Consider the following 13,384-nt stretch of genomic DNA (forward strand, 5'->3'; position numbering starts at 1 on the left):
TATAATCCTGCTTCTTTTAAGCATGGATAGTAGTGACTGTGTGTGCAGTGGAGAGAGAAAGATAGACAGATAGAGGAAGGAAGAGATAGCTTTATTTTATAATTTAGTTCAGTTATCACTGGCACCATAAATCCGACTTCCCAGTACAACTGGAACGTAGACTGACTCCTGCTGTCAGGAGCCGATCAGCTGGTCCAAACAGCTGTATACCACTGGAGATGAAAACGAAACTGAAACTTAACTATCGCCTGGCTGGGCTGAATTTGAGTTGGAGCAGCAAAATATAGCCTAAATTCATGAATATTGTTAGTAAATAGATGCAATGTGCTGTGTGATTTTCGTCAGTAGCCTATAGTAGACCTAGATTCTGCGCTCCGAACGCCACTAACTGTTCTGCAATACACTATCACCGACACAGCTGGCTTGTATTTTTTTATTATTATTATTATTTATTTTTTTGATTGACGTGATTTTCGGCAAAACACACAACATTTGGGTGGTCACGTGGTCTTAAAAAAATCAACAAAACCCACCTCATGTGTATTTGAACCAATGACAGTGCATTCTATGCTGCGCGCGCCATGAAAATTGCATAAAGCAACAATGCTGCACTACGCAGCAGCCGACAGGAGATACAATGTTGCGTCGCGCAGCAGCCAGCATCAATGGGTTAAAAAAACGCTTAAAAAAATAAATAAATGGGCGTGTTGCTAACTATGATGGCCCCCTTTGTTAACATCCCATTTGTTTAAATACTAGTTTACAGAGCCTAGGCTGTGTATGAAAACAAGATTCATTTTCAACACACATGCAGTACGGAGATATTCACTGATTTTGACAACACAGTGATTTTGACAACAAGTGTTCTCCAGGATCGCTGACTCCACCTTTAAAAGGTAACATATTATGCACTTTGCTGTCAATTTTATATGGTCTAAGTAGTCCCTAATACTTATGTTTTTAGATGTTTGCTGAAAAACCCGTTCAGATCATTTATTGTAGCAAGCCTCTATACCCTGATTGTCCTCTGGTCTCAGGATGACCTATATTTGTGCGATCTGGCTGGCCCCTCCCACCTCTCTGCCGGGCTTTCTTTATATGGCCATGGGGCTCTCCCACCGCGATACTAGAGAGAGCAAAACTTGGTGCTACAACAGAAGCTACATGGGCGCTAACGCTAAAAATAAGACTCAGACGATAAAATAAACTAAAAGTACCACACAAATCAGTGAAAAAAATATCTTCAAAATTGACTTCCACACTATTAAGTTACAATCCTTTGTCCTGTTAAAAACGAGGCATTTCCAGACTGGTGTGGGTAAAAGAATTATGTTTTTATGACCAAAATCTCAGTGCTTGTCTCGAAGCTAGCCCGTGAGCTACCGGCTAAAAATACCACACAAATCAGTGAAAAAAATATCTTCAAAATTGACTTCCACACTATTAAGTTACAATCCTTTGTCCTGTTAAAAACGAGGCATTTCCAGACTGGTGTGGGTAATAGAATTATGTTTTTATGAGCAAAAGCTGAATGCTTGTCCCAAAGCTAAATAGCTATACACCAGTCAGGCAAAAATACCAATAAAAACATTTCTTTCAGTTTCACTGTTTGCAAAAACCCACAAGTAGCTTCCTATCCGTCGTGTTATTAAAAACGAGGCATAGACTGCTGTGGTTAAGATAAATTAGTGGAGTATGAGCAAAAGCATTCTGTGTTGGTGTATGTAACATTCAGGCTGTAGGCTATGGGCATCTTGTCGCTTAGCGGGGAAAGCAACATGGCTGTCGCTCGGAACATTAACAAGACGATCTCATGGGATCTCGGGGCCGTGGACCAATAAGAAATGGGGGGGTGGGGTTATCATAGACTACTGCACGGTGGAAATTTCTGGTTACTAATGTGGGGGGGAAGCATCGGAAGCATGGACATATAAAGAAAATATGGGGATGTGGCTGTGCCGACTATTACGTAATAGTCGGCGAGAATTCTGACTGGAGTATATTGGGGGGGAGGGGTGGGGGTTTCAGAAAGGGGGAGAGTGAGAAAAGGAGAGATTGTTATTTTTTTTATATTTTGGCAGTCTCTAGGCACACCGTGGCCCCATGGATATGTTAGAACACATTTAAAAAGTGCATTTAGCATAATATGTGACCTTTAAAATGAACATGTACATGTACACTCCTAAAGTCATATCACCTCCTTATATTAGAGTCTTCTTCAGGTATATAGATTACTATTAGTGTCTATGCTATGAAGCTCCATGTAATTGCTATTTGAGGAGCACTCACCTCTTTGCTTTGAGACCTTTTCCAGATCGTCTTGCAGTTTGCCCAGGTCCTGCTCCAGATCCTGACTGCCACACACGTTGAAGAACTTCTCATTGTCGTTGGCTAACTGCTGCTCCTTCTTCCTTACATCAGCAGCGATGTGGCTTTTATTCTGCTCGTTGGATGCAAGATCTTTACTGATGAAATATCAGCGACATTGCATAATATTAGTCAGTGCCAAAATATAGTTTTTATTACGTGTGAGCTTTAATTCAAATACATCTCACTAACTTGAGTTTGGCAAGTTTGTCCCTGGTACTGTTGATTTCCTTAGACTTGGAGTAGATCCAGTCCTCCAGCTCTCTCTTGTTGGGAAAGTGGCCCAGCAGTGACACCAGGTCCTCACTGTGACGGGCCTTGATCTTACGCACTTGCTCGTCCTTCTCTGTCTGGAAAAATGAAAGAGAGAGAAAAGATGAGAGGTGAGCCGATAAAGAAAGGAAAAATGACAGGGGGCAGTGCGAAAGAAGGGGAATAGGAAAAGGAGAGAGAGCGAGAGAGAGAGAAAGAGAGAGAGTTTAGTAGAGTAGTAGTGCAGCTGGTAACCAGAACGATCGTGCATTTTGTGATAAAAGCATGAAATTTGCTACACTTATAGCCAAAGGCATTCTCAAAAGATTTGGATATGGAGCCACCATGAATTTTCAAAATGGCGCCCATGGCAGCCATCTTTCAAAATGGCTGTCAGTAACAACTGTTCGCTTATGAATGATGGATATAATATGATGTTTCAGACTTATTTACCATACATAGTACTTGGGAAATGTCTTTTGGATAATCTAAATGTGTCATTAAATATTCAAGATGGCTGACATCTTCAAGATTGCAGCCATCACAGGACATGGAGCTCTTTTCAAGGTTATTCATTGCTTGCCAGACCCGAGATGGAAACCTAGAGGAGTTCTTTCGACACGAGAACCAACCATGTCCACCAGCGCTTTCTGATGGGGGAGGTCCCCGACTGGGAGTGAAGAGTGATCTGCTTCCATGCCTGGAACAAGTTCACAGTGCATACTCTGACAGTCCAAAGGTTACCTGCACCATTGTAGATGGGGCAGCCATTATCCAGATGCTGAAACCAAGTTCAGTAAAAACCTTCAATGACTATGCCCATGTGATCTTCATTCCATATCTGACCAGAAAGTTTGAAACTGTGTCCAGGCTTGATCTGGTGTGGGACCGCGACTTGTCTGACTCTCTGAAAGCTGCTACGAGAGCAAAGCGTGGCACTGGAATTCAGAGACGTGTGGTAGGTGATGCAGCCATTCCCAGGAACTGGCAAAACTTTCTTAGAGTTGACAGCAACAAGACTGAGTTGTTTGCCTTTCTCTCGGAGGCTCTGCTCAGATGGTTTGTGGAGGAGGATAAACAGCTTGTCATCACAAGTGACATGGAAGTCCTTAGCAAGCCACCTCTCCCAGATAGGACATCGATTGCTCCTTGCACGCATGAGGAAGCGGATAGTCGCATGTTATTGCACGTAGCCCATGCAGCAAGAAACGGCCACCACAAAATGATGATTCAAACAGTTGATACTGATGTTGTGGTGCTGGCTGTGGCAGTGGCTCAGACTCTACAACCAGAGGATGAGCTTTGGTTGGCTTTCGGTACTGGTAAGAATTTTCAATATTTGGCAGCCCATGAAATTGCAGCAGGGCTCGGGCCCGAGAAAGCATGTGCACTACCAGTGTTCCATGCATTGACGGGTTGTGACACTGTGTCAAGCTTTGTTGGCCATGGGAAAAAGACTGCATGGGCTGTATGGTCTGTGCTTCCAGAACTTACACATGCCCTGTTGAAAGTGTCTTCAGCCCCAGATGACATACCACAGGAGGTAATGGCCACAATTGAGAGGTTTGTTATCTTAGTCTATGACCGAACCAGCACATGTACAGAAATCAATACGGCAAGGAGGAAGTTATTTGCAAAGAGGCACAATGTGCAAACAATCCCCCCTACCAAGGCTGCCCTAGAAGAGCATGTTAAGAGAGCTGTATACCAAGGAGGGCACGTGTGGGGTACAGTCCTGGTGTCAACACCAGAACTACCTTCACCGTGCGAATGGGGCTGGTCAAAGTCACCTGAGGGGGACTATGAACCCTTCTGGACATGCCTACCAGATGCAGGCCAGTCAAGTTATGAACTTGTCTCATGCAAATGCAAGAAGGGTTGTGTTGGGCAGTGTAAGTGCAAAAAATCCCACTTACATTGCACAGCCCTTTGTGTCTGTGAAGGCGAGTGTGACTAGTCTTCCCTGTGATAGACCCTAGGTTTCCCTTGCTCAACATGAGTATTTTGAGATAGAAAGAAGATTCTTAGAAATTCCAAAGTTCCCAATTCAAATTCTGCATCAAGATAAATGTATAATTAAACATAGAGATCATCCATATCTAACCAGTTGGCGGCCATTTTGAATTTTCAATGAAAATGTTCCACTATCCAAAAGACATTTACCAAGTAGTATGAATGGTAAATAAGTCTGAAATATCATATTAAATCCATCATTCATAAGAAAACAGTTGTTGCTGGCGGACATTTTGAAAAATGGCTGCCATGGGCGCCATGTTGAAAATTCATGATGGCTCCACATCCAAATCTTTTGAGAATGCCTTTGGCTATAAGTGTACCAAATTTCATGCTTTTATCACAAAATGCACAATTCCTTTATATTTTGGAACTAACCTCTTGTACTATAGTGCATGTTTATTTTTTTCCCTTTTTTTAAATGTTTATACTGGTTACCTTACAGTGAACTGATGTTACACATTACCTTATCCTTTCTCAGCATGTCCATCTGTGTGCGTGCGGTGGTGTGTGTGTTGAGTATCTCCATCTCTTTGTCCAGTTGTCTCTGTGTGCGGTCCAGTTCAGCCTTTTCTGTCTGGAGCTCCACCACCTCGGCCTTCAGCTCCTCCACGTTAGAGTTCTCAACTGCACTCTGCAACTCACGCTCCTGAAGAGGGAAAACACACACACACACACACACAGTAGTGTGTTCAGAACACATAGCATTTCAGCATAAAAGAATACTGTTGCTTTCAAAAAATAAATGCATGCTAAAAGTTGTCAATCATCCTTAAAGCTGATCCTTAAAAAAAGTAATAAACAAATTTGGTGAAACAGCCAAAAATGAGGAGGGGGAGGACTTAGAAAAAACGACATCAGATAAGCAAACACACTGAATGTTATACACACATCATAGCCATCGTTTGTACACTCACCGCTTTAGCCAGTTCGTTCTCTAGTTCTTGCAGTCGACTAGACGAACCCTCCAGTCTCTGTAGGTCTGCCCTGATGTTCCTCAGTTCTTGCTGCTTCTTTCCCTGCAGGTCTTTCTTCAGCTCCACGGTTCTCTCCAGGCCCGTCTTCTTATCCCTCATCTCATCAATGGACTGTTGCTTCTGCTGCTCCTTTTCCTGCAGGTCCGCCTGAGTGCACCCAACAAGAAGAGGATTATGATCATTAATAGCACACTTATTGGTGATGTGACTGTCTTCAACTGGAAATCTTTCGTGCGGGTATAATTTAAAAAAAAGTGTAAAATAACAGTTGTTAGTAGAACTAGGTAACTAGATGTATTACAAAATACAGACATACCTGTATATCTAAACATTGTTCGCCATTCACACGAGAGCACACGTTCTTGCAGTAAGTACCAATCTGGATAGACAAACCTAGTTTCCTACACTCAGTATATATGTACCTTATAAAAGCTCGGACCATCAAGAGTTAGTTTAAATATTTTGAATCAGTCAAAGCATCTGATTTATTTTAGAAATATCAAACTGTATCAGTCCTGACAATGATTAAGGCCACGTCATGTCTGTGGTGTAAATGATTAAATAAAGCATGAGACGGAGAATTGCAGTGATTTGTTGTCGTTGTTTTCATGACTCAAAATTAAGCATTTCTTACCATAAGCTGAGTTGCTGTCTCCTTCTCCTGCTCCAGTCTCTGAGTGACATGACGGTGAAAGCTATCCAGCTGAAGAGCGGTGAAGGGCATTCGGTCGTAACCCTCCATCTCCAGATAAGATGACAGGGAGCGAACCTGAGAAAGACGTGAGTGTGCTTAAAAAATGAACATGTCAAAATTATTTTCTAATAATGTATCATTATTACTTATTTATTTTTGATCTTTATGTACATGCACTGAATTTAGACAATGTCACTTATTTTCAACATATTGCAAACCACAAATAGTTTGTCTCTTTGTATCTGGAAGAACATTAAGTATTTAGTATAGTTAACGTACATGGTTAGAGAGATACATGGTTAGAGAAATAAAAAGGACCATAAGTTGAAGTGACAGCGTTGTCAGTGTGTGCTGAAGTTCACCTGTTGCTGACATTACATTGATTTTGAAAACCGTTTTGATCTAGGGACTTACAGTAAGTGCATTCCGTCTCCATGTGAACAAGAGCTAGATGTGGTTAAAAACATTTTTAAGTGCATGCCTTCCAAACAAACAACTCAGAGTGTGTTCAGGGCTGCAGTACAGGTTTTATCTCTTACCTGAGTGTCGCGGTTCTTGATGTTTTGAGTCTGGCGCTCAGCCTCCATGTGTAGACGACCTGGGAGAAATGAGAGAGCAGCTTTATCCACCTGTCTTGTCAATTCTTTCCATTTATCCATTGAGATTTTAAGCTATCAACATATGCTACAACACAGATAGATTTAATATATATATATATACAGATAGCAGTGTTTCCCCTAGAATTGTTTTTAGGCCCGGTGGTAAAAGCTGATAAAGAGTATGCGCGCGGCGTGCGTACCAAATTTGTAGTAGAAATTGACCAAAACTAACTGTATTATGGATGAGCCTCTTTTGACAGCCCGCTACAAATCAGGGCATAGGGTTATGCCTTCACATTCGGTACGTTTGTACATTTTGTGTTTCCCTCAGGATTTTTTGAGACTGCTGGGGGAGAATGGACCTTCTAGTGGGGTCTTGGGGCATGCCCCTGCGGAAGAAAACCTTTACCTTTTTAAAGTTAAATGCATCAAACTGGTGCACTTTGAGAAGCTAAGGGTGTATTCACACATGCCGTGTTTAGTTCGGTTGAAACGAACTCAGATGCACTTCTGCCTTCGGTGCGCATCTTTCAGGCAGGTGTGAATACAGCAATCGCACTCGGGTGCGGACCAAACAAACGCTCCGAGACCCAGCTGAAGAGGTAGTCTCGCTGCGTTTCCAAACGCACTCTGCTGCAGTTCGTTTGTGGTGTGAATTTGTTCGGACTCGATCCGACCCAAATGCAGGAGGCACTGTGCCTTTTCTTTCTTTTCTTTTTTAATAAATAGCCGTCAGCTTCACATTATGGGAAAGTGTTGTTGTCGCCATTGTTAGGAAGATTAGTTGTGGTTTGACCGGGAGCCCAGAACAATATAAATGCTGAATGTGTTCAGCGATCAGATGAAGGAGAGGGGAGCGTCTCTCGCACAGTGCCAACAGGTTCACGCTGCGCAAGAAGTGTGTGTTTTTATTTTGCTTCCCATGTACGGGACCGTCAATACTATCCCCGTGTCAGTTTGGAGCTGAACTGCGCCGACCCAGCTGATACACAGCTTAATCAGCTGAGTGTCAGCTTGAGCCTATTCTTCTCGTGTGACGCGCGTCCAGCACCAAAAATACAGTAAAAATTATGTTTCACATCGTAGGCTACAAGCCACATAACGTGGCATTGACATAAGGCTACACATTATGACCATATGAAACAACAATAATTTGATGTTTTTCCTCTTTATTTATAGGTTAGATGTAGGCCCTTTTATTATTTTTAGCCCCATATTATATCAATGATATATATTTCGCAGTTTAAACTTTGTGCTTCCTGTTTCTCTCCACCCCAGAATGTCTGTCCAATGAATGAATGACCTCAGATCACGTGTGGTTTTGCTTCGTAATACTGGTTCACTTGCAGAAGGGGCAATATGAAAGTGGACCACACCAAACAAAAAAAATCAAAACTCTATTTGGTCTGGACCAAAGCAAGTGAACTAGCGGACTTTCCCAGTGTGAATACACCCTAAATCTGATTTTATTTTTTTTGCTCTGTAAACAGCTGTCATATGTCCTGCCTAAAACAATTTTATGGAATAATTTGGAGACACAAGCCATATAAACTATTGAAGAAAAACACATAGATATGAAAATAAAATACAATAAACACGAAGACCTAATATAGACAGGTATATCCTGTCTAGTATTAATTTCTGGAATAATCTGGATCATGAAACATTTTCTTTAATTTATCAAATATTAATTTAAAATAAATGAATTAACCTAGGCTACACATCATGATTAGCCTATCAATCAAAATGTGTGCAAAATAAGCAACATTTTGTATTCTGACCCATTATATTTCATGTAGCCTAGTTCTCAATTTAAAACATAAAAATAAAGTAGCATTGAAAATACCAAAAAATAAAGCTTGTAGGGCTACTATAGCCTGCTGTTTTCAAGATAACTTGCTGCGCTGTCTCAGCTGTTGATACAGATTGGTTGCCATGGCGACGTAGCAACTTTAACTTTCTAAGTTTTGCTCATCACTTTTTCCTGTTCAACTCCCTGTTACTGAGTCCTAAATATCTCCAGTGTAGCCTATGCCATGGACCTATAAAGGAAGGTTCTTTCTCGTCAGTTTCCCTGTTTGACATGTGCGCTCCGAATGCACACGTGCATCGCGCGGCGTAGCGCAGACAAAAAAAAAAAAAAAAAGATTAATATTTTTTTTTTTTTTTTTTTTCTTCCCTTTTTTTTTTTTTTGGGCAGCTGTTGGCCTGGTGGGGGTCCGCCAGGCCTGTATAATGGTAGGGGAAACACTGGATAGAATATATTCAATTATACATATGGGAGAAATATGCACTTTAAAATTCTGCTACTCTGTATTTGAGTTGTTTTCAATTAAATATAGTTGATTAGTTACTCTGGTGCATATATTGGTACATAGTGTAGGTGTGTTCTGTGTACCTTGTTCTACCAGGAGATCAGCCTTGACTCTATTGAGTCTCTGACACTCGCGACCAGCTCTCTCCAGCTCTTTCTGGCAGTCTGTCAGCCTGCGCTCCTTCTCCCTCACCGTCTTCTGGTGGTTCTGGTAGTTGTCCTGCAGCTGTTCGTCAGACCCCTGGAACACCTGCCACATACACAGTTGACTGGCTTAGAGGGGCTCTGAAAGTGCCTTACGTTTCCAACAAAGTCCTGTGAACCCATACTGACATTTCAGCTCTAGTCACTCACAAACAAAAATGCCATAACTCAACTAACGCGAAGGAGAGAAGTGTGGCTCCTGGAAGGCAGACGTCCAATGTTTGTAATAGACATTCATATTAATACAGAATTACAACATCGTTATTCACCGTCTGCAGTCTTTCTATTAGTTTTGGAGTGGACTTTTATTAAGCAGGTGTTCCGTCAAATAACCCCTCAGACGGATGGACAAACTGGGACACTTGCTTTGATCCATCCTTAATTATCTTTCAATCCAACTGTAAGGTTTTGTCATTTAGGCCAATATGTGCCTCCATAATTAATAGTAACCATGGTGTCAGGATGAGCAGTGATTTTGGTTTTGGAACACATGTTTCCTCTCATATTTAATTGCTCTCTTTAGTTTTTTAGTCCAATTCACGCTCTCTATGGAATTATTCAGTTTTCCATCATGAAAATAAATTACATTTGTTTTGTATATTAGATATATTTAAGATACCTGTTCCATAGTTTCCTCCAGCTCCTTGTTGTCCTCCTCCATCTGTTTCTTCCTGCTGTCTAAAGCCTTGATGTCATTGTCCAGCTTCATCACTTTCCCCAGTTTCATGTCAATATCGTTCACTCGATTCTAAAAATGAAAAAAATAAATATATATCATCAGTTAATAAATACAGTTTTTGTGAACACCACTCAAGACATACCTACACAGGAAGCTTAGAGTATGTTTTGCTATTATGTGATTTAAGCTTCTGGGCTCCCCAGCTGACCAATAATGCCTTCATCTTTTTCCAGTTCCAAGATTGGAATTAATTGAGTTAACTTGTCCCATCATTAAGTTGACTTGTGATGGGGATCTGTTATCATATCTGACATTCAATAGTGTATACCGGTAATCCAGTTACATTTTCTCTTTAAATTTGTTAGTGACAGCTCTTTGTTTTAAGAATCATCCTCAAATAAAAATGTGCAATACGGGGAAAATGTGTCTCGTTATCAACATCCACACAATCATCTACCAACCTCCAGTGGATCAATCTGGTTCTCTATCTGCTCAACACTTTCTTTGGAGGACATCAGCTGAGCCTCCTTGGTGGCGACCGTGTCTTTAATCTGCATGGCTTTCTCCTTGTTCTGCTTCAGGTAGCGCAGCTCCACCTGGCACTCTTTGACCGTGTGAGCCTTCTTGAGACGCAGCGCACGCATGGTGTCCAGAGCTTTGATATACCTGGGAGAAACATAGAGGAGGTGGTAATGCAGAGTTTCCATTCTAATGGCAACATCTTTATGACATAAATGTAAGAATGAGTTGTCTTTACTTGGTTGCAGCGAAGATGGAGTCAAACCTCTCTTTGAGCGCTTTGCCTTCACTAAGGGGCCAGTTGGACTCTTCTTGGTGACAAAAGATGACATTATTCAGCACAGACTTGGACACACCCAGAGAGGAAATCATCTCCCGATCCAGTTCACCGCACTTTGACGACAAGCTCAACTTCTCGCCATTTCTGCATGGATGATGATGGAGGTCATGTGTAAAAGAAAGTCATGTAACATTAGCATCAGTTCAGATTTTAATTTTTTAATATTGAACCAAAATGTAAAAAAATAAAAATAATAATAATATTTGAGACTGTGGCTGCTCACTTCAATGACCTGGTAATGACCTGCTCCAAGCTTTTGAAGGAGTAGCTCTTTCCTTTCATAGTGCAGGACATGGAGCGATGGATAGTCACTTTCTCTCCATTGACGTCAGTGAATAAGAGTCGAATCTGTGCACGCACGTCCGTCTCATGGGCTTCCTGAAATCCATGAATTAATAAAGACAGCTCAATATGATGTATAGAAAGCTTTCTATGGAAGCGGACTGATACAAAATAGTGAGCTCACCTTTGGATCATGAACAAAAGCACCTCCTTTAGATCCAGGCGGGAGTTCTCCTGCTGTTGCATACTTAAGGCACTCAATAATAGTCTGGGGAAAAAAATAATAGCAATTAAAAACATAGAAGTTGCCGTTATCACATGCAATTATTTACTCCAACTTTTGCTGTGGCTACTTTTAAAATATGATTTTTTCTTAAAAATTAAACATACCATCAGACCAGATAGCCTAATCTCAATTGCCCTGGTCCAAAACATGTTCTCTCACCGTTTTCCCTGCTCCGTTGGGTCCCACCAGCACAGTCAGAGGAGAGAAGAAAGAGATGACTTGTTTGTCTTTATCCTCAATCCCAAAGCTCCTCACCCCCAGGATGCTCATCTTGTCTATCTTTGACATGTTTGCTTGTTTAAAAAAAAAAAAAAAGAGAGAGAGAGAGAGAGAGAGAGAGAGCACATGAGTTAAACCAGCAGTAGTGATTAAAACAGAACAGGCCATACCAATGCATTTCACTGTGAAATCAACTAAAAAACATATTGAACCAGCGAACAGCAAACTTTCCATTCAAATACCACCTTGATAAACAAGGTTATGGTGGAACTGTCAGTGCTGTCAGCTAATCTGCTGACTGTGGCATTTGGTTTTGAAGTTGGCTTGCAGTTTGTAGATACTTATTTACACTGGCATGTCTTTTATCAAAATTGGCCAATAATGTATCACACCGACCATACTGTACATCAAAGTACTGTGCTGAAAAAGAGATGTATTTACAAACGATGTGCTTCATTTTATACCTCACGATGCATGAATGGACTACGTCAAAACATGGCATTTAAATGTTAGAGTTTCACAGTGAACACATTGAGTCAACAGGTAAACTAATCCCAAATTACTATATATCATAGATTTGACTCGGCAAAAGTGGACACAGCTAAGCTTAGGCAATGGATAGTGTGTGAAAGACATATAGACTGTATGGTTGATGCATGATGCTGAAGCTGTAAGTACCTGTCACCTCAGCGGGCTACTTAGCTAAACAACTAGTATGGCTAAAAGCTACGCTACATGGCTTGCGAGTTAGCAACTCACTGTCAGACACAGTGCTCCTCGGCGCAGTAATACATTAATGTTATTTGAAAGCAACAGTGGTCTCTAACAGCATGTATGCTTTGAATTCAGCTCACCTCAATGTGTTGTTAACATTCAGACGTAAAGTCCAGTTTTCGCGCTGCGGGGAAAAGCATGGGAAAGTGACGTGCTGGTTGCGTCTTCTCACTTCCGGGAGTAGGAACAGGGAGTAATTCCTGCTATCATTGTTTGACTGAGTTAATGCGCTGTTCTCACATGACATGAATGCTCATCTAGTTAAGAGGTTGATCAACAACGTAACATCATTTATTTTAACTTCAGTAAAGATTTCATCACCGATAAATAATTACAAGAGCCTGTTCTATTCATCCCTTGTCTAAGACATAGCGTCAGCTCCATAGTAGGCCTATAAAAGATCAGCTCAGGTTAATCCTCTTCTGCGAGTGATGCATTGCTAGTGACTGGCAAACGTCTGATCGAATAATGGCTTTTTCTCTCTCCATTACTCTTCTTGTTTTCTGTTTGTGGCCTTCGGCTTCTCTATCCCCTTTAAAATACTTGCATGTGTGTTAGCCTATCCAGCTGTTGCATTGAAAGTGTTAGCTGTATCACTGTAAAATGACAGTGCATCCCTACAATCTTAAAGAGTATAACTAGTGTTTAATTAATTGTCATGTTAACCAATCTTATTAAAAAAAAAGCAACAACAGTGCATAGTCCATACCACTTTCATAGACTCTGTGGCACTCCATCCCAAGCTCATTTGTTCTCAATGAAAATGCAAATCTTTAAACAAATTGGTTGTAACATGGAAGAAACTTTAAAAAAGTTATTTTCTAAAATTGTTGTTGAGAGTAGTATAAGTGGATACTACTGAAAC

At 41.0% G+C, this 13,384-nt stretch overlaps 1 protein-coding gene across 1 annotated transcript in view; it reads right to left on the minus strand.

Annotated features, from left to right (window-relative positions):
* rad50 (RAD50 homolog, double strand break repair protein) overlaps positions 1-12,682 on the minus strand; it is a 32,778-nt gene extending 20,096 nt beyond the window's left edge. Inside the window, exons 1-14 of the mRNA XM_080041544.1 lie at positions 12,600-12,682; positions 11,686-11,819; positions 11,425-11,508; positions 11,182-11,336; positions 10,857-11,042; positions 10,561-10,765; positions 10,040-10,168; positions 9,301-9,466; positions 6,843-6,901; positions 6,244-6,378; positions 5,550-5,756; positions 5,099-5,281; positions 2,560-2,717; positions 2,290-2,465 (exon numbers count right to left, since the gene is read on the minus strand). Coding sequence (XP_079897670.1) covers positions 2,290-2,465; positions 2,560-2,717; positions 5,099-5,281; positions 5,550-5,756; positions 6,244-6,378; positions 6,843-6,901; positions 9,301-9,466; positions 10,040-10,168; positions 10,561-10,765; positions 10,857-11,042; positions 11,182-11,336; positions 11,425-11,508; positions 11,686-11,814 — 1,972 coding nt within the window. The 5' untranslated portion in view covers positions 11,815-11,819; positions 12,600-12,682. The remainder of the gene's footprint in view (positions 1-2,289; positions 2,466-2,559; positions 2,718-5,098; positions 5,282-5,549; positions 5,757-6,243; positions 6,379-6,842; positions 6,902-9,300; positions 9,467-10,039; positions 10,169-10,560; positions 10,766-10,856; positions 11,043-11,181; positions 11,337-11,424; positions 11,509-11,685; positions 11,820-12,599) is intronic.
* Positions 12,683-13,384: the final 702 nt, after the last annotated feature.

The sequence above is a fragment of the Ammodytes marinus genome, assembly GCF_949987685.1.
Source record: "Ammodytes marinus genome assembly, chromosome: 14".
Classification (NCBI taxonomy): Eukaryota; Metazoa; Chordata; class Actinopteri; order Uranoscopiformes; family Ammodytidae; genus Ammodytes; species Ammodytes marinus.